The 26,370-nt window shown below is 39.4% G+C and overlaps 2 protein-coding genes across 3 annotated transcripts in view; one reads left to right on the forward strand and one right to left on the reverse strand.

The window, feature by feature from the left end:
• The window catches only part of GUCY2C (guanylate cyclase 2C), a 54,089-nt gene extending 38,024 nt beyond the window's left edge, over nt 1–16,065 (reverse strand). Inside the window, exons 1-6 of one of the 2 annotated variants that reach the window (XM_088165215.1) lie at nt 15,841–16,065; nt 12,655–13,751; nt 5,885–11,913; nt 4,844–4,956; nt 3,602–3,669; nt 1,520–1,735 (exon numbers count right to left, since the gene is read on the reverse strand). In XM_088165215.1, coding sequence (XP_088021341.1) covers nt 1,520–1,735; nt 3,602–3,669; nt 4,844–4,956; nt 5,885–6,098 — 611 coding nt within the window. In that variant the 5' untranslated portion in view covers nt 6,099–11,913; nt 12,655–13,751; nt 15,841–16,065. Of the gene's footprint in view, nt 1–1,519; nt 1,736–3,601; nt 3,670–4,843; nt 4,957–5,884; nt 13,752–15,840 lie in introns of both variants that reach the window. The other variant, XM_014882630.2, reaches the window with a different exon arrangement.
• Nucleotides 16,066–16,136: 71 nt separating this feature from the next.
• IFT56 (intraflagellar transport 56) overlaps nt 16,137–26,370 on the forward strand; it is a 45,826-nt gene continuing 35,592 nt past the window's right edge. Inside the window, exons 1-4 of the mRNA XM_014882634.2 lie at nt 16,137–16,200; nt 16,405–16,542; nt 16,869–16,961; nt 22,793–22,907. Of these exons, the coding sequence (XP_014738120.2) occupies nt 16,198–16,200; nt 16,405–16,542; nt 16,869–16,961; nt 22,793–22,907 (349 nt within the window). The 5' untranslated portion in view covers nt 16,137–16,197. The remainder of the gene's footprint in view (nt 16,201–16,404; nt 16,543–16,868; nt 16,962–22,792; nt 22,908–26,370) is intronic.

A 26,370-nucleotide genomic window follows, 5' to 3' on the forward strand; every position in this document is an offset into this window, starting at 1 on the left:
TCACTTATTTTTATACATATATGAGACAAACAATTAGCTCATGCAGTAATACTTGTGCTTTAAAGAAAATGGATCTTTTAAAACTGGACTTCAAAAACCTTCACGTTGACAGTTTCTATTAAGGCAGGATGAGATGCATTGTTACAACTAAATTAGGGTAAAAAGAGATACAAAATTAATTTTTTGTTGTTAATTCAACAATAAAGGGGTTTGAACAATTCTGAAATCATAAAGAAGGTCCTAGTTAGAAGCATTTAAAAAATGAAATATGAAACACTTGAAAAAGTCAGAAATAACTTCCATGCAATTATTTCACTGAAAGGTATGAAACCTGCAGAATTAAAGGGATTTAGCTAAAGTGTGTGTAGTGCATTGGCAATTACAGCTGCAAACATGGAGAAATAGGGATTGTAGTAAGAGATGAGTGAAGTGCACTGATATTTCAAAACATCAAAGAGAGGTAATCACAGCAATTATATCATGTGATCAAGTTGCTATCTATACTAAGAAAGAAGGAGGAAACAAAAGTCCATAAATACCTACAAAAGAGTTTAATGGAGATCAGGTTTTAGGTCTCTTAATTGAGAAAAAAACCTTTTAATTCTGTATCCAAAATATTCCATAAGTATATGCTTCTATCAATCTGAAGCAAACACAGTTATAAATTTTGCTTAGAATTCAGCAAGTCCCTCAGGTTATGAATTAGAAATATATATAACAGTTTTTTCCATGAACTCTTTGGTACCTTTCAGCTACGTTTATAAAATTAGTAAGAGAAATGAGCATTTTTTAAATTAATCAGCTTTTTATATCCCAAAATTGGGAAAAAATCAAAGAAGCATAGAAACACTCACATGAGCTGAAAGTTAAATAAGACTTAATAATACAAAAGTAATTATAATTACTGGTATATTAAAGAGTCTATTTGTCTAAAAGCAGCTTTTGTTTTCAGGCAAGGAGAAAACCCAGCATTTCTGAGAATCAGGCACAGCTTGATGTTTCAGGTCACAAAATGAAAGCTGTCTCCTTTGCTCCAAACTGGTGAGAGTATAGCTTAAACTCTGCAGTCACTGGGGTAATTTTGTTTGAAGAAAGATACAGTTTGAATTTTGGAAATAGTGCCTACAGATTGAAGCCATTAATGTGGAGAAACATTTTAAGTGCTTAGTAAGACCCTTGACCTAAAAAGACATTGATGGGGAGCCTGTGGAGGAGCCTCTCATGTCACACTATTTATATTAAGGATGCTGTAAACAAGTATTTTCATCACAGACAACATGTGGGTTATGTTGTCCAAAGGAAAAGCAAAGGCTTGCAAATATTTAAAAAAGACTGCAAGAAACATTCAGGTAAGTGCTACAGCTAAAAGCTACAATTCATCTTTTCCTTCTCTCATTCCTTGGTAGTCGTAAGGTCCCTCCCAAGTGTAGGACTGAGAGAACACTTGGCAGAAACCACGTTTCCATGAGGGTGGAAGACATTTATCAACACTTGGGTCAGACGTGGATCCAGATCTTACCAGAAGCATGCCTCTGAGGTTTCAGTTCTCTTGTAAATGTAGACAGATTCCCAGATCGTGGTTTTGAATGGCAGCTCAGAATGTCTCCAAAAATGAGAGAAGAATTGGATCAGTTTCCTGGCTGGGGTCAGAAGGCGGGTTAGGTTTACTTTGTAGTCACAGGACAATCCAAAACTCCCTACAGAGATCATAGGCAGGCTCAGTACTGTTTCAAGTCTGAAGGAAGAGATAAGAGGACAAGTCTGAACAGATTGCTGTTGCACCAAGGCAGCTACCTGATTTCCATCCTCACCTCCCTCTCCTCTTGTACCCTGAGTTAGTTTAACACAATTTGAATCTGAACCAGAAGGCTCCTCAAGAATACAAGCAGATTTCAAGTCTGTATTGGTACCAAAAAAGTCCTGTTGAACTGCTCTAGGCAGCTTCTTGCACTGTCCTCAATTGGCCCTGCTGTTTTGGGTGCCACACACCATTTCAGCCCCTAGGGGTGTGACAGGAGTCCAAAGGCACAGGACAGGCTTCTGCTCCCTAGCTGCCATCATCATGGAATGGATTTAATCTCCTTATTGGGACAGTGCTGAAAGGTGACAGCTTTTTGCCATCAAAAAATCTTTGCTCCTACAATTCAAAGGAAAAATCTTTTCATTTCACAAAGGTGTGTTTTAGGAGCTGTACAACAGCAGCAGTCAGGCAGAAAAAATTAACACAACCCTCTGCTGACAAGGAATTTGTAAAACAAAGATTGTTTTATACATAGACAGTGAGCTTCTAAGAACAAATGTATATTCCTGAATGCTGCGATGTTATCAGACTAAATTAAAAATATTTTTGTCCTTGCATGTTTTTTAATAACAGGGACTTTTGCAAGCAAAGACCATGGCTGTAAGAGTTGTTGACACAATTCTGACAAAATTTTATTTTCCAGGTAAGGTCCACTTACCCAATTACAGGGTTTTTACTTATTGCAACAGAAACAGACATAGATGATGTAATAAATAATGACAGGGAGAACATTTCAGTAATTAAACAGGCTCGTTTTTTGTTGGTTTTTTTTCTGACAGACTTAGAATAGAAGAGAATAGATTATTTCAGTTAAGAGGGACCTACAAAAATCATACAGTCCTGACTACTTCAGGACTGACCAAAAGCTAAAAGCATGTTATTCACAGAAACATAGAATGGTTTGGGTTGGAAGAGTCCTTAAAGATCATCTAATTCCAAACCCCCTGCCATGGACAGGGACACGTTCCATTAGACCACTTACTAACTGCATTGTCCAAATGCCTTTTAAACATGACAAGCTTAAGGTATGATCCATCTCTCTAGGAAATCTGTTACAGTGTTTGGCCATGCTCTCAATAAAAACATGCTTCTTATATACACAGTTTTGAATCATTCCCACCACCTGTCCTGTTGTTGAATCCCAGGAAAGAGATCAGCACCTCCCTCTACACTTGCCCTTCTCAGGAAGCTGTAGAAAGCAACAAGGTCTCCCCTCAGCCTCCTTTTCTCCAAACTAGACAAACCCAGTACCCACAGCTCCTCACAGGACATGGCTTCCAGCCCTTTCACCAGTTTTTTAAGCATCCAAGGACCTTCACATCCTTCTGAAATTGTGGGGCCCAGAACTACATGCAGTGCTCAAGGTGAGGCCACACCAGTCCTGAGCACAGCTGGACAATCACCTCTCCTGACCAGCTGCTGATGCTGTGTCTGATCCATCCCAAAGAAGGGTTTGCCCTCTGCACTGCCTGACACATTGCTGGCTTGTGTCGAGACTGCTGCCAACCAGCATCCCCAGATCCCTTTCTGTAGGGCTGCTCTCCAGCTGCTCCTCAATCAATCATTCAACTTACTGTCAGGAATTAGAAGTTTCCCTACTAAAGCTGGGATTTTATCTATGGGCTTTGGAAGGGGATTATCTTCCACCTATCAAACAGTGGCTATGCATAAAAGTCTTACTGCTTTGACTGTAGATCCTGAGGTGTCTGATGTACTCTAAACACCAATGTCCCTGCAGGTTTGCTGTTCTCAAAACAACTTCGTTCAGTCACAATACAAGGGGGAAGAATTGGTACTTACGAGATCATTTGGAAGGTGGCATAAGTGCAAGCAGGTCCTATGACAGCACAGCCAAGTGTGCCAGCATCCTGCAAGGGATCAAAAAGGGTCATTTGGAATAAAGCAGAGAGAGAAGGACAAAATAATGAAGAAAATTGTAGGATATAAGGAGTCACAGAATTTACCTAGCAAAAGCAAGAGAAGAGAGGAGCTACAGAAAGTTTAAAAGAACAAAATTAAAGGGCAAGAGGAAAAAATCACAGAAAGTCAAAAAAAGATAAGAGTACAACATTTATTAAGACACAGAAAGCAAGTAAGGATTAAAATACGGTTATAGTTGCACATTTGAAATTATACGCCCCAGAAGAGTTTGCATTTGCAGAAGACAGGGTGGTTGATATTACAAGGTCCTGTGTATCAGAAAAATTATTAGTTAAGTGCATATGAAACTAGTATTTTAAAAAATCCCTCCATGACCATCAAATGAGCCTGACCTGTATCTTTGTATGTCATGAGGGACAATCTCTTAGCAAAGACTAGAGCATAGTCATAGATTAGTAGACTTGAAAGTTCTCATTGGATTGACCAAGTTTCCCTCAGAGGTGTGAAAATCTTCAGATACACAGCTTCTTGTGATGCACTGATTTTAACTGAAGCTTTTCCTCATATTAAAGTATTCACATAGTTTCTTTCACGTGACTTCTGTGATTTCTAGTGAGAAGCAAGCACTTCATCTTTGCCCTTTGGGCAGAGTTCCATAACCATTTCATTGGTAACAGTGCCAAGCTAATGATTTCTCTGCCCACATGTCCCCATCCTCACCACAGCCCTCTCTTTTGTGTATTGTGTAAACTGATGGTGAACCAGATCGGGATCTGATCCAGCTGGAAATGGACCTTTTTGCTCTGCTCGGCCTGTTTTGAGTGTTTGAGTTGTTGGTTTTTGGGTTTTTTTAGTTATTTTTTTTTTAATAGATTGTTTTGGCTGTCTGACCACACAGAGTTGTGCAGATATAAAAATTAGGACAACTTAAGCATAGGAAAAGGAGCCATAAGCTGAAGGCAGTCTCTGGGAAGCATTCACAGAATCTCTCTCCAGTATTTGCCTACTTCTTTTCACAGAACATATAGGAACATCTTCTCTTTGAAAACTTTGCTTCCTTGTCAAATTTATTTGGAACTGAATAGCAGGATCAAAGGTTAAGAAGGAAAGACAGAGATACACATGCACAGCCAGTCAGAAGGAAAGAAGCCTGCTACTCACATAAATGGTTTTGATGAGCTCCACACCTTCACAGGTGCTAGTACGGCAGGCTTGTGAGACATAGAGTGATGAAGTAAAGGGGTGGAATTTGGCACCCACTGTAACGTTTTCTCCTGTAACACAAATGTAAAAGCAAACAGCATCATGAATTGCAGGTAACCACTAATACACTATTATCCCTCTCCTTCTGACACAGGTCTGAGAAGTCTTACACTCTGAGGTCTCCCTGCTTCTGCAAAGTCTACCTACAACCTAACCCCCACCACTAAGGATGTGACTGTGAAGTTCACTCCAATGTGGACTGCTGACTTCTGTGGAGTGTTAGTACTTTCAGTTAAAAGTAATTTAGTGTTGGCCATTACTAGACAATTTTTTAAGGCTCTGTAAGGAGTAACTGAGAAAACACTTTCCAATAAAATTGGACAAAATTTCTTAAACTAGAGGGCAGATAGGGAATAAACACTATTTCTTTTATTATTTCCTTGGAATCTCTTTTCCCCATGATATTCTAGAGAGTGACAGTAGATTGGAGAGTAGAAAGGAAAGGTAAGGCATCAAAATAAATAAAATAAAAGCAACATGCCTCTAAATGAAGGAAAATATGGACTTCAGATTCTTCACACTTCAGATCATGATGTGATCAACAGATAGGGTCAAGAGAAAAATTATTTTCAGAAAGTAGAGGTTAATCCAGTCAGAAGAGAAAGCAAGGGCAACTCAATTACTGCACTAGATGGATCACTGGCCTTGTCTGATCCAGTTCAATAATTCCACATTATCAAAGACAGCTGAACATCTCCAGAGGAGCATACAGGAAAACTCTGCCCAAACACCATGAAAACATATATGGTTCTGCCCATTTGCCCATACATCTATTTATACAAAGAGAGGTCATTATTTCCATAAGATCTACATAAGATGGACAAACAAGGAGCTCGTATGAGAAGCACCTTGCAAAAGGTCAGATGAGTATAAAACCGTGGCCCAAAATGTGACAAGAAATCACAGGAAGAGAGGGGTAACCAGCACTCATTGGCTTACCTGTCATCTGGAATTCCTTTTGTACCCTTTCCAAGGCTTGGTTCACAGCTAACTTCAAACTATCAGTACTTGATGGGAAATCCGAGTAGTTCATGAGCATCACATTGATCACGTAACTGTTGTTGTTACACTGATTTGAACCCGCTTGCTTCAGCAGCTGCAGTGAGGAAAACAAAGGCCAAATGGCCAGCACCAATACCAGTTGCTTCATCATCGCTCAGTTTAGACCGATTGTGTATGCTCTCTCATTTCTTTTTTTTTTTTGTCTTCTAACCCTCTATCTTTCAGATACTCTACACTGATTTTCTTCCTGGATAGATAGAAAGAAATCTGTAGATTCAAAGACAGGCTGTGCGATCCTTCTCTCCCGCACTTCCCTATCCCCTTCCCTGCCTTCACCTCTGCCCGTCCCTGCAGTGTACTAGGTGGCACTTCAAGGTGAAAAATTAGCAGCAGCAAAACTCAGGAAAAGAGAGAGGCTAAAGGTTGCTGAGAATGTTTGCTCATGGAAAGGCTGAGGCTATAAACTGAAACATTACCAGAAACCTTGCCTGATAAGTGCACTAACTCTTCATCACAGGCATAAGCTGAGAGAAGAAAGGGGAGGGGACAAATGAACCATAAAGACAGCTCCTTAAAATGGAAATAAAATATAAGGTCTGTTAAAGCCTAGAGGAAAACAGATGGTTACTTCATGTTTGCATTGCCCTACATCTCTTGATTACACTGCCACACCATCTCTGCTGATTGAGCTCATAAATCGAAGGTGTATTTTCTTCTGTGATAAGTTACCAATTTCATTCCTTTAGTTTATAACAGTGAAGTACTTTTTGAGTTGGCAAAAATGTCCCACTTGCAGTCCTCCAGACCGAAGCCTTTCTTTCTTCTTACAGACTCAGTACAAGGCTTGTCCACTCATTCTTGCCCAGCACTGTGCACCAAAGCACCCCAGGTCTGCCCCAGACACATCTTCTCCCAGCCAGCACAGCTCTCATTGCCCATTCCCACCTCCTCAAGTGGGGCCCTAGATATTCATACTGTCTGTGATGAACCTCTTGCATCAGGGAAGGTTTAGCAAAGCTGAAGGTCTCTCTGACCTGCAGGACCAAAGTTATGGCGTCACTAAAAAACCCCACAAAACAACAATGACAAACAACAAACAACAAACAAACAAGCAGGTGTTCATCCACACATACAACAGCTTCTGTTTTTCTACTGAAACCTACACTGAGGCTGTCAGATAATAAATCAGTTAACTTTTATTACCTTCCTGAAATAATTTAAAGACAAATAATGAAAATAATCAGAAACAATGTAAGTAACAGAGCTTGTGGTATAAACCAAGACTGCAATTTCATGGCTTCTTTTAGAGCCTATATTTAGAAGGCATTGAATACACCTCAGATATATTTGCACAGACCTTTTTATGTGATTTTATTTTAATACCAAATTATTATTGCTTGAATCTTTCTAATACCCAGAGAAGAACATGACCTGGCATTTAAAAGTAGTCCATAAACATCTCTGGATATTTAATCTAGCATTTGTAATACATTAATAATATAGTAATTCTAAATTAACAGTCTGTCTTGTAAACATGTGGACTAGTATGGCTGGCTAGAGCCACAGACTGAGAATGGAACACAGCTTTTCATGTGGAGATCATCTGCTCATCAGTAGCTCATTTTAGATGTACTTCCAAAGTCCTTGAAACTTATCCCATATAAGTCAGTAAGAGATTTATCATTAACTCCAGCAGAGCAGGATTTGCATTTTTATACTCTTCTTAGCCTATCTGGGAGAAACAGTCAGCATGGGTAATGCAACCAGAACTGAGTATTTTACACAGTTGGTCACACAGGGAGTGTAATGGCACTGAGGTCTCCCTGGCTTCGTATCTATTAATGTATTTATTTTGTTTTTTTAGCAGCTCAAAACTGTCCCTTAAAAGGTAAAATCAACTACAGCCTTATCACAGCATTTCTTTTTACTCTCTCCCTTGTCCTACACCATCATAATGCCACAGGTCCAGCCAGAATATGATATAAATTAATTGCTGAATTCTCAACTTTTTAATTGCCTGGTGTGTGTGTAGTCTCTCAAGGAATGCCCATGATAGAAGAACCTGGTGACATGGAGCATCAGGGAGTGTGGCAGGAGGCAGTAGCTAGGATGAAACAAGCTCTCCATGAAACCTGTCAAACACCACACTTTCCCTTGTACCTTGGGGCTTTGGACATCAAACATAGTTGCCTGGCAGACTGATGAGTAATATCTGCCTCGTGGCATAAGAGAGACAAAGAAAAGCTCTGTCATTGCACTGTAAATATGATAGTTATTGATACTATAGATGTTCATGAGGGTGGAGAGAGGAAAAAGTAAATAAGTGAGCCAGATGCGTAAAGCACAAAATTTGATAGGCTTGCCAAAAGCAAAAGCTTCTCTAAGTCTGTCCTTGCTGCTGCCTCTGCTTAAGGCATTGTTAGCCCTGAAGAAGAGATGAGACACAAATGCCAGTCCATTCACAGTGTCCTGGGCTGCAGAACACAGCTAAGCTCCCAAAGACCCCAGCCAACCTCATCTAATTCTTTCATAATGTCCAATCTAGCAGTTTATAAACCCAAGAGGTTAATAGTGATACAAACCAGACAGCTACTCAAAGAAACCTTTCATATGTCTCTAGAGCACTCTCTCCACTATCTCTCTTACTATCTAGTAACTTTTCTCCAACCATGAGCCAGTTCTCACACTTCCAAGATTACTCAGCAAAGGATCCAGTTCAAAAACTCAGAAGGAAAATTATGTATTGGAGGCAAAAAGAAAGGTTTTTGATTACTGTAAGGGACTGCAGCTTTAACTGGAAATACTGGCTTGCAACAGAACTACAGGTAATGAGAGCATCCTGAAGGCAAATGCAAATAACTCTGCCTTCCTCTGAAAGAGTCTCTCATGAGTGGAGAAACACAGCAAGAAATTCAAACACCAGCAATATCCTGCATAAGGCAACCTCTCCTGATAACCCACAAAACATCTTTAAAAGCACATCTTCTAGAACTATTTATTCTCCCTGAAAAGATTTAATCACTGTCTAAGGAATAAGGTGCTAAAAAATGGGCATCTGACATCCCCAGTGCATTCTTTTTAGCTGTGGCTTCTAGGCATCAGCTACTTCTATAATATTGGCAGAAAGGTAAAAAGATCTCAGCATTACATATCTTCACTACGTGCAAGTGTCTATCCAAGAAGTCAGTTCTTAGGTGAGCATCAGCTTGAGACCCTCATCTTTGTAATCCTAGCATGATGAACAGCTCATGGAGGTCTCCCCTTGAATCACTGTAGTCTTTCAGTTATTTTGGCTTCAGCAGCACAGGGATGATTCAGATTCAGATAGGCAGGCCCTATATTTATTTGTCTGAAGAAAAAAATTCAGTTCCTCACCACCAACATTACCTGTCCATATATTATATAGCTATAAAACATAATAATAGTTCTCTTTAGGTATTCTTATAGTCAGTGTTAGATTAGAAATACCACCTCAAATTAACTCATCAGAGAACTGTATCATTGTTTTTAGTGAAAAGAGACTTTTAGTGGCTGGTTCTACAGCACTTTAAAGCAATGTATTTGTTCTGCCCTAGGATTTACTGGATAATAATAAACAACTAGATATTATAGGGTGTATTTGCAACTGATAATCAGCACTGACTTCCTGCTCTAAAACCACTCCGAGAAATTCTCTCAGTCTTCTGGAAAATTCAAGGACAGTCGGAGAAAAAGAAGAGCAAAAACTTCCAAAGACTTGTTCCTCTCTCAGCCTATGAAAGATTATGGTATACAGAACAACTTCCATTCCTTTTTTAATGCCACATGTGACAGGGTTTTCCTCATTTCACTGGCTTCTTTTTTTTTGTGCAGCATCTGAAAGTCCTGAAAACGGGAATGATAGACCAGCCTGGGCACCACAGAGTTCCTTTACCTACCAGCTCATAATGTATTGCAACTGAATGATGCACTGTATATTTCCAACACCTTTACCACATGCATTTTTAGGATCTTATTACTGGCATGCAGCCTAATTTATTTTTTACTTAGTTACAAATCATTATTTGCACTTGACCACTCATAAAGGAGAAAATAGAGAGACTATATGGAATGAAAATTCCAGAAATCTCAGAAGAGCCAAATAATTTCGTGAAGGTATTGAGTGCCTGCAGTCAGTCAAACTGCTATTTGTGGTAGTTGGTAACAATAACCCTAATAAGTCTGAACATAACACAAACATATTATCAGCTTGTCTTCAATTTCTGTAGTATCAAAGACAACCAAGGTAGCATTTTCCAAGCCACTAGTTTGTAAAGAAACATGCATTGTGATACAATCATCTTATTTTGCAGAATAATGTATTTTGACAGTGCCCTTTAAAATGGAATTTTCCCCTCAATATTTGCTACAATTATTTCTCAATGTCATTTAATTACAATTGTTGCAATCAGCTAATGTTTTTCACAGTTGCACATTATTTTTTATTTTCTCCAGAGTCAGAAACTTTGATAATACACAAGAATATGAGATTCCATTAAAAGAAAAGAGATACTGCAAGTCTCCGGCATTGCAGAACTGAGGAATGTGAAAAAGGGAGAGACAAAAAAAAATCTTAAAAGATTATAAATAAAAATAACATAGATGCATTTATGTTCCTAATTCTCATTAACTCTTAAAACAAATTTCCTTTATTTCAGTGGCCTGAAATCCACCATGTCTATGTTTTCGAATAAGCAAGGCTGCCAACATTGTTTCCACAACACACAGAATTTTTAGTAATAAATATGCATGAGACATTATATATTGTATAGGTGAACATATTTAGCCAACAGGATAAATGCTGAAAAACATCGATGTTGTTTTCAAGTTCTACCCACTATAACTAAGTCTGATTCCAAATTATATTGATTGTCTGGGGCTTCAACAGCTTTTACCCTGTCTTTAAAAGATTTTGAAAATCAGATTGAAGAAAAATAAAATAGAAATGTTTCAGTTTCCCTTTTCTCAGTTTTGTTAGAATTTGGAATCACAAATATGGTTACAGACAGAAAATAAAAAAATACAGCACTGTAATATCTGTGTTTATTTAATGTCAGTAACTTATGGGTTTCAACTGGAGAGTATAAAGATGTCTTCTTTAACTTTCAATATTAGAGAGAAGACCAGGGATATGAAATAATGCTTTCCTATTTTTAAATTATTTTTACAATACTTCTACTATCTGACTTAGAAGACAATAATGTAAATTATTATGACTTTAGCTGTATAGTATACATATATAGCAGCTGTATACACAGATATAGTATACACACACAACAGCTGCATAGCAGCTATATTGATTTTTCAGAACTGATCTTATTTTCTCATTTACAGAACGTGAAGAAAAATTTCTCAAACACTATTCTATGGAACCAGCAACTGCTAAGTCAGAAGCCTGTAAACCGACATAAAAACATGTGGGTCATGTGATGCCTGATCCTGATAGCACAGCATGGTAATATAGTCATTTCCATGGGTTATTGAGAGTTGCTGCCGTAATTTAGTTGCTGACACAGATTAGAATGAAATTACACTGCAAAGCACTGACTGTTCTCATCAGAAGTTACCAATCTAGTAAGAGGAACATCACAGACAAGGATAAGAAAAGTGGAATTGCATATTATCAACAGCTTGGAGGGTGGCCCCATCTTCCTATTGATCTATTATGTTGCCACATACCAGGAGATGAAGCTAAATATGTGATGTATCATATATCTAGCTCAATTAAGAAAGTCTTCTTCCTATTAACACTTTCCCAACAAATATACATTTTGATGTAAATATTATTTATCCACCTAACTTGTATACTAGAAAAATAAATAGTAGGAAGTCGTTCCTCTTAACTACTGTTTTCTTTCTCTAAACGACTTTGTTTCCGGAGTGTCAGGACACAGTTACCTTTTCAGCATACTGGCTTGCCTCTGTTACACACTCAGCAGGATACACCCCTGTCAAGAGACAAATGTAAGCTGTCCTTAATAGGCAAACATCTGTTCTATTTATCTTTACAAAGGTAAATAGCTTGAGTGTGTAATAATTTATGTCTTGGACATATACTTCAGTTTCCTTAACCTCTTTTTATTAAACATTACACATGTTTATACTGTGCTGGGATGGAGTTATGAGATTTTCAAGCTAGTGCACACTTGATCCTGTAAATCCAGATGGCAGTGGAGCACTGTGCAAATATATCAGCACACGTCCTGAACCAGTACAACTGCATTCTTTGGGACAGTGATGTGGTTTTGTGGCTTGGGTAAGTTTGTGCGGACACAGCTAACCATGAATTGCATTTTCAGTTCTGACACTGACTCATACTGGACCAGTGGATTGTCTTGCCTCCCCTTCTTTGGTTCTACATACACAAACTCCTAAAAACTTACCTAAATGTAATGCTAAAATCAAATGCAAGGACAGCTCTTTTATTGACACGACTGAATCTTGACGACAGGTGTGTTCTGGAAATATCAGAAAAATTCTAAAGGTGCATTTCCCACAGACCCATAAAAATCACAGACATAAACATGAGTGGAAACTAAAGTTTCCCCTTCCCAAATAAAGATAAAAATGATGAATTTTCATGTCACCATTTGGAGGTCTTTAACTGACATGGCTGTTGTTTGCCTTCCTGAGCTGGGTAATAGAGACTGAACAAAAGCATTAAAGGCGCACGTGATCCGTCAACTTACATGTCTCATCTTCTCTCATCATAGGTGGTCTACCCAGGTTAAGACTCAGAAGTAGCTAACACCATAAAAAAAAGAAGCAAGTATTGTTCAAGTTCCTTGCTTTTAAAGAGATCATTTCCCATTTTCTCATCTCAAGGGATTGCCTTTGTAGCTGTAGCAGGGGAGCATTTCATTGCTCTCACTTTTCTGTATCATTTATCTTGAGATGTCAGATGTCGTCAGGTGCATTTTCAAAGGTACAAGATGCAGAACATGGTGAAGCATCATTACTGAAAGAACATGATCTTACCTAGATATCATGGAAATTGAAGCACATGTTTGTTGCTGATGCAAAGGTCATGTCCTAACCTCTTGCTTGAGTTTATATGACAATGAGATATTTCCACTTCTAGCTTTTTGCTTTCTCTCTTTTTATTAAAATTTCCTTCCCCTCCTTCCTCTCCTTTTCTTAGACCTCACTTTCCAGTCTCTGATGTTTTATTTAAACATTTATTGCTACCTCTAATGATTATCTTGATGTTTAGCTATGAGTGTATGATTTCCCTTTTGCTGCCATTAGTGTAAGTAAATTCTCATTCTCCCAGCAATTCTGTGTGGAAATAAACATGATCATTAATCCTTTTACAGCTCAAAGACTCAGGATAATAGCACTGGCTAAAAGAATAGTGGAGGTAAGAACTGCAGCCCAGTATTATTCTAGAGTAGACCAACTTCTTGACTTGTCTTTATTTTATGAATTGTCATCTTAGTGTTTCATATCAAGAAAAAAATTATAACATCTCCACCTACTTTGTATTGCATCTTAATAAAAATTTCTACACCAGACATGCTAAAAATATTTTGGTCAACTTGATGCTGCTCTCACTTTTTACCACAGTTGACACTGTCATTCTTGTGCCCACAGCTAACCCACTGGCACTATGTATCTGTTAGCTCTTGTGCATTCCCCAGCTTTTGGATCCACCACACACAAATTCAGGGCCCACGTGAAAAAAGAAGACACCAGTGGAGCAGCTGAGAGCTTTCTTTCATTTGAGCCAATATTTTAGCTGTATTTACGTTGATCCTTAGAATAACTGGGTCTTCTGAAAGAATCTCTGTAAAAAAACAGAAGAAAGCAATGTAGTAAAATTAAATTTTCAGTTACTTTTTCTTTTAAAAAATAAAATAATCTTGCCTAATTTTACTATCTGCTCGATTACATAAAATCAAATCTCTGAAAGAGCAAATAATTTCAGAATTATTTATGGAAATTAATTTTCTCCTGACAGAAATAATACGTTACGTAATAGAGAAGAGCTATAAAAGCAGACTAAATCACTGGCAAACATTCTTTATCACTTTTTTAAGTAATTAAAAATTAATTTCTTGCAGAGATCCTTGGTGGGAGAGTGGATTATCTGCCTTCCTTCTTTGTGGCCTGTGGTATGAAAGCACATTCATGAACAAGGGACACTGTCATGGTGCTGTTGTGCTCCAGTGGCTCCTGGTTGCAGAGCAATCTCTCTGAGTTGCAAGCTGGATGTATCATTCCTAGGTCAAGCCATCTTGAAGTGATTGGGACCAGTGAATATGGAACCCATACTCTGAAGAAGCAGCACACAGTTCTTTACTGCTGGTCTATATTAGAGATTATTTAAATATGACAGGATATATTTATTCATACCAAAAAAAATTTAAAAAGAAAGCAAAAAGCTGAGATTTTTTTCTGATGGAGTGCAAAAAAACATTTCTTCTCAAGGAAGGCAAAAAGGTAGAAATACAGATACTTCATCAATCCATTAGTCTTGTCCATGGATATGTGTTTTTTTAGTTAGTTGAGTTCTCAGCAGTAGTGTAGTGTTTCAGTCCTCTGCACTGACATTTCTTATCATAGAAGGCTGGAAAAGATCTCTATGGTCACTGAGTCTGGCCATCAGTTATAACACAGCAGGTCTGCCAGTTGCCCATGTCCCTAAGTGCCACATCTACATGGCTTTTGAACACTCCAGGGATGGTGATTCCACACCTTCCCTGGGGAACCTATTTCAATGCTTGACTACCCTTTCAGTGAAGAATTTTTTCCAAATACCCAATCTAAGCCTCCAACAACATAACTTGAAGCTGTTTCCACTTGTCACTTGGGAGAAGAGACCAACCCTCACCTTGCTAAAACCCCCTTTCAGGTAACTGTAGAATGCAGTAAGATCTCACCTAAGCCTCATTTTCTCCAGGCGAAACAACCCAGTTCCTTCAGCCACTTATCATTATGTTGCAAAATGTGGAATATGTAAAAATTTCCTTAAGAAAATATGTTCTTTGGTGTTTGATCTTTGTACACTTTGATGACTAATAAAAAAGAGATTTAATCTGTGAAACAGAGCAACTAACAAGCAACCTCTAAGTGATGTCCAGGTGTTAGAAAGACAAATCAGTTGTTGGTAGAACTGCTTTGTTAAGGTTTAGGGCTGGACATGTTTCAATGATCTTAGACCAAATGGGAGGTTAACAAAGCTTGGGAATAAGGATGTACCACTGATAGGGGACACAGGGAATGTAGAATTTACAGGCCACAAGGACATTTGGCAGAACCCCCAAGATCAGGAAGAAACTAATAAAGACAACTCAGCAACTGTGCTGACTCAGCCTCTGCTGGGTAAAAAGTAATTGGCAGTGGGTAAATTGTGACCACTGACTCACGGCCACTGACCCAAAAGAAGAGAAAGACTGGGTATGTGGACTAATCAGCATGAAAATCGAGAGAATAATTAATCAATAGAAGATAGAATACTGGTTATTACAAGAACTATGCATCTTGTAGACAATGGACCTTAATGCCTTTGTTTGCTAAAATGTATAAACAACAAAAAGTTTTGGTAGTTGTCATGCTGGCTTTGTGGATTTGCCACCCAGCATCCCTTTCTGTGCAGAACTGTAAATACATCAAAGACCTTGACTCTGTGTGTGGTTTGGCCTCTTGGAACACCGGGTGAAAGAAAACTATTTTTTGGGACAATTAAACTTGTGCTCCAGACTCCTCAGCAGCTTTGCTGCCCTCCTTTGGACAAACTCCGGCCTCTCAATGTCGTTCTTGTAGTGAGGGGCTCAAAACTGGACACAGGGTTCGAGGTGTGACCTCACGAGTGTACAGAGCCTGGCCACATTTTATCTGACAGAAGCCAGGATGCCATCGGCCTTCTTGCTCACCTGGGCACACGCTGGCTCATGTTCAACCGCTGTCAACCTGCACCTCCAGGTTCTTTTCCACCTGGCCGCTCTCCAGCCACCCTGTCCCAAAACCGTGGTGCTGTTGAGACCCAAATGCGGGACCCCGATGTTCCGGCCAAGGACCAAAGGCGAGGAGGGGAAGGGCCACGGGATTTGGGGAAAGAACCAGCGCAGTTCTGGCCGCCGTGGAGATCGCCGTCCGCCGCAGGGGAGTCGGAACCCTGGGGACGGCCCCGGTTCTCAGCCGGCGCTCGTTCGCCGCGGCCTTCCGCCGTGCCGCCGTTACCCTGGCAACGGCGCCGCCAGCGCAGCGCGGAGCCCAGGCCCGGCCGCAGGATGGTGAGGGGCGGCGGGGCGGTGAGGGATCGCGGGATGGTGAGGGTTCACCGGATGGTGAGGGGCAGTGGGGCGGTGAGGGATCGCGGGATGGTGAGGGGCGGCGGGGCGGTGAGGGATCGCGGGATGGTGAGGGGCAGTGGGGCGGGGGACGCACCGCCGAGGGAGGGCCCGCTCTGACCCGGCTCCTCTTTGCTGTCTGCCCAGATGCTCTCGCGGGCCAAGCCGGCCGTGGGGGGTACCCCGCCGCCGGGAGACAAGCGGAGGAAGAAAGGGAAGGAGGTGCCACAGTTGGAAGAACTCTTGGCCCAGAGGGACTTCACCGGCGCGATCGCCTTGCTGGAGGTGACGGGCTCCCCTCGGGAGAGCTGCCAGCCCTGTGCCCTCAGGGCTGCCGGGCGAGAGCGCCCCTTCGCCTGCCTTGTGACCCTCTCACCCGCCTGGGGCCCTGCAGTGGCATCTGTTGCTCCCCTGCTTCACAGAGCAGGGTTTCACCTGTGCGGGTTGCCTAATGCTGCCCTCTGAAATGTGAAAGCAACTCCACCCCAGTAGCAGCCACAGCTGTCAAACCATCCGCGATATATGATAGCCTAGTATTGCTTTGTTTATCTATGGGGCTTTAGAAACTGTGGCAGCTGACAAAAGTCTTACATTCTTTATTCTCTACAAAGTTTAAACAGCACGTGGGTGAGGAGGAGGACGATGGCAACCTTTGGATCGGATACTCTGCGTTTCATTTGGGTGACTACAAGAGAGCACTGGAGGTAAGGTGGGGAAATCCTGCTTCCTGAGGTTGGAAATTGGATGTTGTGATAAAGCAATGACAACAGGAGGAAGATGATCTGTAATAGGGAACATCCCTGCTAGCCAGTTAAGGTACAAATGTACAGTAAGAAGGCAGATGCTATGGGAAGCAATTTGGATTAGGAAAAGAAAAAATGGTACTTTGCCTATGAAAATAGAACTTTTTTAGTGTTATGTACTGACTTGTTTGATACTAAGTTCTTAGTATCTAAGTAGCTTAATTTGTTCTGTTGAGTGTCACAGTTCATGTCCTAAATCCATTGTTCCCTTTTTGCAGCTAGGTTTCCACAGTTTCATTTTTCAGTTTTAATAATGTTTCTGTCTTCATTGTGCAGCTTATCTGTGATAGGTATGAAAAAATTATTTCTTTAGAGGTTGATGCCCCTGACCATTTAATGTACTTTATTGCTTTTCTTTGCATTTTCTTGTATTAAGTAATTCAGTTAAATGAGGCAGTCTTTTTTCCTGAAATCTTCTAGTCACTAAAATAAATGTTAACTGTTCAAATATGTACATTTTAATTTTTGCTGTTGTGGCCCTTCACTGTGAAGTGTAACTGAAGTATAGCTGGTTTTGCAGTCTTTGAACTTGCTTTCACCAGAATTAATATTAAAAACAGATATTAATTTAAAGTATTAACAAAATATAATAAAAATAAAAGAAATAGATTATAGAACAATGATGGTATTTTCTCTCTTAGATAAATGGTCATATGCACAAGATGCATACATGAAAACTCTAAAGCTTCTAAGTAAGAAAGGCACAAAGCACTCTGCCCTTTAAAAACTTGAAGAAAAAAGTATCTGTTGGAGATAGTAGAAATGCTCAGTGAATCAAATCGACAGTATGCACAGTATAGAATATAGAATAGTAGTTCAAGACATTATGGTAAATTAATATTTATGTTTAGACTTGTGGAATTTAAATATTATGACAACAACATGCAATGTGCATCTAGGGAGTGAAAGTTTTAAAAAAAAGAAAAGTAACTTTCAATTTCTTTGAAATAGGAAATAATTTGAAAGTAATTTTGAAATAAATTCTGCTTTTTGAAATACTCAGTAGATGTTTTTATAGCCAGAGTAGTTTCCTTCAACGAAAAGGCAACTGCTTTTTTTTTTTTTTTCGTTTTTATAATTGTTTTTTTACATGTGGCGTTTGATTCACCACTAGGTGATGCTCTTGATTCAGGCTTTTGAAAACTGCCACATAGTCGTCTTTTCCCCTTTTTTCTACCCAAGGGGCAATAAAAGGTTTGTATGAGCGATCTGTAGTTTGATTGTTTGTATATGTTTTAAGTGAGAAATCACAGGGCTTGTCTTTCCAGATTTAATACATTTTTTTGCACAGTGATAAGTCCTGATAGCTTTGTCATTTTGTGGTGATGTGGGAAATGAGCCTGTGCATCTCAACCTAGTTTCTTTGGGGACAGAACACTCTAGTTTTAATTTCTACACCTGTAAGTCTCATTGCACCATGGAGACTGAACTGCCTTTCAGTTATCAACTTCCATGTTGAAGTGTAAAATGCTGTTACCGCATCTGCTATGTTACAGAGGTGGTGTTGCTGTATTCTCAAGGAGAAATTCCTTGATAATCTATACCCTTGAGATCTTGGAGCAGTCTTTGGGGAGTGGCAGAAGCACTATAAATAAATACTATGGGTCAAAGATTCTGCAGAATTCTCCAGAATGACATTACACCCAATCTAAATGATTCACACTCCTGTGTGTTCCTGCAAGTGACAACACAGAGTCTGTGTCACTATATTCACAGTTCATGGTTTGCGTTCCATGTATCTGATGAGAGTCTTCAGAAATCATACTGTTCAATGCTTTTATTAATGATGATACTTTGATAGTGAGCCAGGCATGTTGGTTGCATAACAACTTTTGGAGAAGCTTGGGAATTACAGTGAGGTGGCCATCATGCACCACCGGGAGAAATGGGGAAGAAGTGAAAAACACGCAGGCATCTGGCTCCAGGAATATCTTCAGAGAGAATGACAGCAAAATCACTGTCACATTCATGTGAAAGAATTCCCATTCTCTTATCACAGGCACACCAACAACAGTTAGGTATCCTCTAGGCAGAGCACTAACCTCAGCCTCACTAGGGTCACACTTTCCCCTTCTTGACAGCAAATGCCTTTCTCAAAGGTTATGCCACTGACCCTTGTCTGGTGGGATCATCCCTATTGCTATATTCCAGTTTACAAATGGTACTGAAATGGGCTTGACTCTTCCAGCAGTCATGGTGCAGCTCTTCTGTGGGGACTGACTAGCTTCCTTCATGGACAAACTTATTTTTACTGAGTAGCTCTTGTCTTCCTGGCACCATGTGGTAACCAGAGCTTCCCTGCTATATGGTGATGTTGAATTAGTTTTCTGGAATCTTCCACATCTAGTGTCCATAATGAGGAAAAACCCATCTGTCTTTCTGCAGCAGCTGCCACTTGTTCATGACTCTAATGTTAAATCTTCTGAAAAATTTCCCAGTGTCACCCAAGTACCAGAACTAGAGCATCAATCAGGCCAATTATTCTGTTTCTAAGATGCCTGGTCTTCTAAACGGAGTCAGCAGCGGCCTTAAGAAAGTGAGGGTTTGTTATTATTTTATATATATATATTTATATATACGTATATTTTTAAAAATTACAAGGCAAATTGGCACCAGCAAGTGCACCTCTTGGTTGGATTCAAGAACAAGTTTCACACTTTCAGTCTGCACCCTCTGCTTCTAGACACATGGGATGCTGGCATGGTGCAGCTGCTGGACATGGTAATGCCATTTTTGCTCCTCAAATGCACACATGAGAGCAAAGAATGATCCCTGGGCCAGAGCCTTCAATGCATTGTTTCTGTCAAAATCCTACAACCTATATACAGCCAGCGACAGTCTCTCCGATCTTCTACCTCCCTCCTGGCAGAAAAGTAGGAGCCATTCCACCACTTCACTGAACAGGACCTCCTGCCAGCTTGGTTCTGGGTAATTTTAGTCAAATGGTAAATCATGGAAGGACCAGAGCTGTACTAGGGTAATTGTTCATCCATGAGCAGTAGCTGGTCATGCTTGAGTAATTCTGTGGAAAGTGTGAGAATACACTCCAGTTCCTGATAGCTGAAGATAGAAAGTAAAAAGTGGATTTTTTAGCTCTGGGAGTTCTCTAGGAGTCTCTATCATGACTGTAGCCTGGTTACGACAACTGTCTCAATCCAGACGAGTAATAAGGACATTGAGTTGGCCCTCCTCATTGTCAGTCCATAGTTGTAGGCAATCAACCTGGCAGCCTGCATTTGAGGAAAACTGCATGTGTCTAGTGATAGAGGAATGAGGAGGAGGAGAGTAAAATAGCAGGAAGTTGTTAATGCTGCTGGATGGCAAACGTATGCCACAGGCTGACTCTTAGGACAGGTTTGAGAGTATTTAGTTTGTTTAGGTTGGTTTATTTAGAAAGGAGGGAGGAAAGTTCTTTTGAAGTAGAGAGACTGATGACTTTGAGAGACTGATGTTGAATGGCTTTCAGTGAAGAAAGGGGCAACAGCACACAGTCCAGACACATGGCCCAGAACTACAGGAAAAGGAGCACTAATAGTCCTAATTTTTATTTACTATTTTCATAGATTCACATTAATACTACTAGAACACTCTTTATATATTGCTTGCTTTGAATGGCCAAGCCAGAATATGACTTGTATTTATGCACTTTGTCGTTCTAATTAATCTGCCTGAAGCCCTAGCCGAAGGAGACCTTTGGGTGCATTTAATCTGAATGAATTTTGAAAGATTCCAGATGGTCCCAATAAACAGCAGTGGCCTGTGTCTCAGAGCTCCATGACAGACCTACATCAAGATTAAACTGGCCTCAGTAGGAAAGGTTGGCCTCAATGTAAATGTTTTATTTTTAAAAATAGTAATAATTATTATTATGATATTTATCATATTTATATTTAGTTATTGTAAATATTGTTGAACAGCTGAAGTCTGAAGTCCCTGAAGTACTAGCAAAAATGAGCTGGCTTTTAAGGGTGCTCCTTACGGTATCTTCCCTGTTTGGCAGTGCAGTTTATTTTCACTTGGCAACAAAAAAAAAATTATTTATGCTTGCAAACTCTAAATTTTATTGTTGTCAGCATGTTTGTGTTCTTGGGATTTGTTGTTCCTTGGGTGTGGCTTATTTTATCTTGTGCTGTATATATATGTATATATATATGTGTGTGTGTATATATATATATATATATATATATATATACATATATGTCCTTTTCCCCAGAGGTAAGAAGTCTTCCACCCACAGCGGCTCAATCTGGTGAACTCTCCATAGGCAGAGGTCACTTCCAGTTCATGTTTTGAGAATGAGTACAGAGTCACCAGGAGCTTGTTTTCCTTGAGGGAATGAGTGGCTTGCAGTGATCTGGAGTACATGGATGACATTCCTTCAGCAGGTCTTGTGAGAACCTCGTGTGACCCTGCCTGCTTTGCCTTATGGTGCCATCTCCATGGCTGGATGAAGAGCAGGAGCACCAGTAGCAGGCACTTCCATTGGGATGGTTCTTCCAAGGAATTTATCAGAGCTGTGACACAGGAAAAAAAATGGCATTGAGATACCTCTCTGCCTCTGTTTTTACTACGTGTTGTTACTATGAGAAAAGATGTTTATCTTCAGGAATATAATTGTCCGGTTTGGCTGCAGTTTGGTTTTTTTTTTTGTTTAAAAATCTAGATTGAAAGATTGATTTGTTGAGTTTTTGCTGTTTCATAAATAACAAGAAATGAAGCAGTCCGTGGCAGAATTAAAGGATATGTAATGAATGTGGATGTGTAAGAAATATCAGAATATACAATCTAGTGCCCTTCTATAGCTGTTGACTGTAAATCTTAAAATGGGAAAAGTTAAGAACAGGTATATTTACTACAAATTGCTAATCTTTATCTGTAAGGAAATCTTGAATTTGCCTAATACTGACATATGGGCTTGATTTTTAACGCAGTGGTCTCCAAACAATTTTGCTGTACCATTATTAGTAAAGCATTTTTTAAGTACACATCCCCAATGTATGTACATACATTTATACATTTATAAATTATATACATGTACCACTGTGCTAACATGTAATTATAAAACATACACAAAAATAGGAACTAAAAAAAGATGTGATGAGATTAAATGCTATTTAAAAATATTTATTTTAGTTATTAATAATACCAAAAAATCTCTTGATGCACTTGATGTTATTATATTGCATAACCTCAGACTTAACACACACTTCCACAAGTTTAATATACACTAAGACACTACCTACAGGTTTACAAAAACACCTTTAACACTTGCTCCAGTAAGTATTCACAGAGATTTCCCTGGTGTTCATGGCTCTCAGGCTTTGACTGGAGGAGAACTTAGGAATGCAAGAGAAGTTGGTTATATTGATGCCTTTATAACTTACATATGTTGGGGTTTATATATACAAATAATGTTTTATAATATTTTATAATAATATATTTACAATATAAATATGTTTTATATATGTTTAACTTCAATATTGACATCATACATGATGATTTATGGCACTGCTTGTCCCTGTGGTCTGTTATATTGCTGTACACAAAAAAGACTTAGGGACATAGCTTAAAACATAATAGTTTTGTTGTAAGGACTGCAGTGAACTTCAAAAAAATTGATTGATCTCAGTAATTTAATGAAACATTTTAAAATCATGGAAGAAAGAATGATATTTAATACAAATATGTGCCATTATGCATTTTTTAAAAGTCAGCCTTCTCTTCTGTTACAGGAATATGAGGCCTTAACCAAGCAACCAACTTGCAGTCCAGATGTTTGGGTGAACCTTGCCTGTACATATTTTTTTCTGGGGATGTACACGCAAGCAGAACAAGCAGCTTTGAAAGGTGAGATGTATGGCTCTGTTGGAAAAGACTGCTTATTGATTTGAACACTTAAAGTAATTTCCAGACAAAGTATGCAATAAAGGATACTTTTGAGGAAAGTTTTTTGGGTTTGGGGTTTTGTTTATTGGTTAGTTAATTTTAACTTATATTTAACAGGAGAATTATGATGCAGTTTCCTTCCTAAAAATACCTTAGGCATGTGGAGCAGCTGGAACTAAAAGAAGCATCTGGAAAATAATTTCTCTTACTAATTTCTAAATGCAGAGCCCAGCATGCGCCAACCAGCAACAAAAGGTTACGTTTCTTTTGACTGATTCTGTGTCTCTGAGCTAGTGCAGATGAAACAAATTAGGCCAGTGAAATTATAAAAAAAATAAGCATCTGAGAGAATTCAGCATTCTCCCTGATGAAGACAAGAACTCTGTTTAGGTAGTTTGAGTGACTTAGTAGGTGGTCTCATTGCCTTGTAAGGCAGATGTTAGGTATCTGATTCTTCAAGGCATGGAGTTCAGTAGTCACATGATTACAGTTCTACTTTACTCTTAACATGCATGGGATCATTTAAAGAGGAGGAATGTAAATTAGATTCCAGGGCAATTTTTGCTGCCTAAAAATGTTTCTGTAGTATAATTTTGTTGCCCATCACTTTTAATGTATTTTAGTGATTTATATTGTTTTCTATAACTGTAGTATCTCAGTACCTTTTAAGTAGAATTAATAATAGCATTATCTCACTCAACTTCTGACTCTTGCCTTCTTAGAATAAAACTATTATTGAAGGATAGGTTTTCTCCTTTCTTTCGTTAGTCTTCTTGTCTTGGGCTGAAAATAGTGTAGGAAGAAAATAATTGTGTACTTTCTTCTACTGAGAAGGAGTGCCTTCCAAAAGGACAGCTTTGTAGCATTTTTAAAAAATAATTAGTTCTCATATCCCTTTAAAATCCTCAGAAAGATCATGCTGAACTTGAATCCAACAACTCGAAATGTTTTTTTATTTTCAATTGTAAAAAAATCTCATGCAGAGCTTTGTGATTTGTATTGTTCAAGAGGTGTGTAAATTTCTAATATTCACAAATAATTTAATCTTTAATGTACCACAAATTTGAGCTTTGGAGAGTGCAACCTAGGACTTCAAGTGAATCTAAAAATAAATGGGCAATAGAGCTTTGAGGTGTCAGTGTGACCTAAAGCATGGAGAAAGCAAGCAGCTGCCTCCTGTACCAGTTGGAGCCATTGTCATCAGCTTCACATCTTGTGAGTTACAGTAATCCATTCTAGAGATGACATATACACAGATGGGCATGCACATTTATTAACTGTGAGCTGGAGATGAGGGAAGGTTAAAGTTTGCCATGTCCCTTCAGATTAGTTAATAGTAGTATGGTGAGTGGCAGAATAAGGGGTGCAGTTAGGTTACTTGGATACTGGAAGCAAGGGTAGGAATATCAAGAAAGCAAGAGTGAGAGGGAGCATAGCTGAAGGAGGGAACAGAAAATAACTGAGTGGTCACATTAGTTCAGTTCCTGATCAGTTCATGATTTGATGTAGTTGTTTAAGAAGGAGAGCATGCCAGTTTTTATAATGAGATGCTAAACCTTTCTTTTGAGTACTGTAATCTTGGTGATTTCTGGCTACTTAAGCTTGGTGGGGAAGCAGTCACAGCTGAGGATTTGAGACACTTGTCCTTTCCCCACTGAAATCTTCCAAGTGTGGTGTAATCTTTCTTATATTGAGCTTAAACCTTTCTATTTTTAAGTCAGATCCTCTTTTAAGTTTTTTTTTAACAATTTAGGATTGCATCAGTGGTGGCTGTTTGCAATATAGTATTGACAGCTGAGGCCACATCATGTTGTGCTCTCTTCCATGGTTTTGCAAAGATCTTGAAGAAGCAAAATACTTCACTTGAACAGGCAAAGTCTTTAGAAGAACACCATTTATCTAATACTGCCTTGAATACTGCTGAAAAAATTATAGGTATTGTTAATATTAGGCTTCTTACCATTGGTATTTTGGGATTATTTTGCCCAAATTCTTGTATAGTGCATACTGTTTATTGCTGCAGTTGTGCTAAACCCCTGAAAGTAGCATACTGCTAGAACAAATTAAGGAGAACTAATTTAGTTTCAGCTGTAATTCTAAATTTCTACAGTGACAGAATCCCTGTGTGAAAGGGAACATATATACCAGCTAGCTTTCTGGAATAGATTTTCCACACAAACATGTAAATATCTTGAAATCAAATAAAAATCTTTCTTGCCATATACTGTTGCTGTTGCTTAAGGAAATAGTTGTTAATTTTCATTCCATCAATGAGGAAAAATTTGTAGGATACTCAAAATTTAGGAAACTATCTTTAAAAGCCATGAGGTAATTAATGTATTCATACAAATACATAGGCCATAATCTCTTGTGGAGCAAGTTTTTATCTTTATTTTATAACAGATGTGAGTTGATCTCTTAGCTTGTTATTTAATTCAAACTTCATGGAACAGAGGGGATATGGTCATTAAGGACAGCCAGCACGGCTTTACTGAGGGCAAGTCCTGCCTGACCAACTTAGTGGCTTTCTATGACGGAGTGACTCCATCAGTAGGCAAGGAAAGGGCTATGGATGTCATCTATCTGGACTTCTGTAAAGCATTTGATACAGTTCCCCAAAACATTCTTCTCTCTAAATGGTATAGATACAGATTTGATGGGTAGACTGTTAGATGGAGTAGGAATTGGTCAGACAGTCAGATCCAGAGGGTAGTGATCAATGGCTGAGTCCCAATGGGCATCAGTGAGCAGTGGTGTTCCTCGTGGGTCCCCATTAGGACCAATGTTATCTAATATCTTCATTAATGACACAGACAAAGAGATCAAGTGCACCCTCAGCAAGTTTGCAGATGACACTAAGTTGAGTGGTGGGGCTCACACTCTTGAAGGGTGAGAGGCCATCCAGAGGGATCTGGCCAGGCTTGAGAGGTGGATCTGTGAGAACCTCAAGAAGTTCAACACAACCAAGTGCAGGGTGCTGCACCTGGGTTGGGGCAACCCCAGGTATCAACACCAGCTGGGGATGCACAGGTTGAAAGCAGCCGTGCCGAGAAGGACTTGGGAATGCAGGTGGACAGGAGACTGGACACAACCCAGCAATGTGTGCTCAGCCCAGAACATCAATTGTAGCCTGGGCTGCATCCAAAGCAGTATGGGCAGCAGGGCCAGGGAGAGAATTCTGCCCCTCTGCTCTGCTCTGGTGAGACCCCCACCTGCAGTGCTGCATCCAGCTCTAGGGTCCCCAGCACAGGAAGGTCATGGACCTGCTGGAGCAAGTCCAGAGGAGGACATCCAAAATGATGAGAGTGATGGAGCACCTTTCCTAAAAGGAAAGGCAAAGAGAATTGGATTTTTCTGCTTGGAGAACAGAAGGCTTCAGGGAGACCTCATTGAGGCTTTCCAGTACCTAGACAAGGCTTACAAG

This window comes from Sturnus vulgaris, chromosome 5 (assembly GCF_052056855.1).
Source record: "Sturnus vulgaris isolate bStuVul1 chromosome 5, bStuVul1.hap1, whole genome shotgun sequence".
Taxonomy (NCBI): Eukaryota; Metazoa; Chordata; class Aves; order Passeriformes; family Sturnidae; genus Sturnus; species Sturnus vulgaris.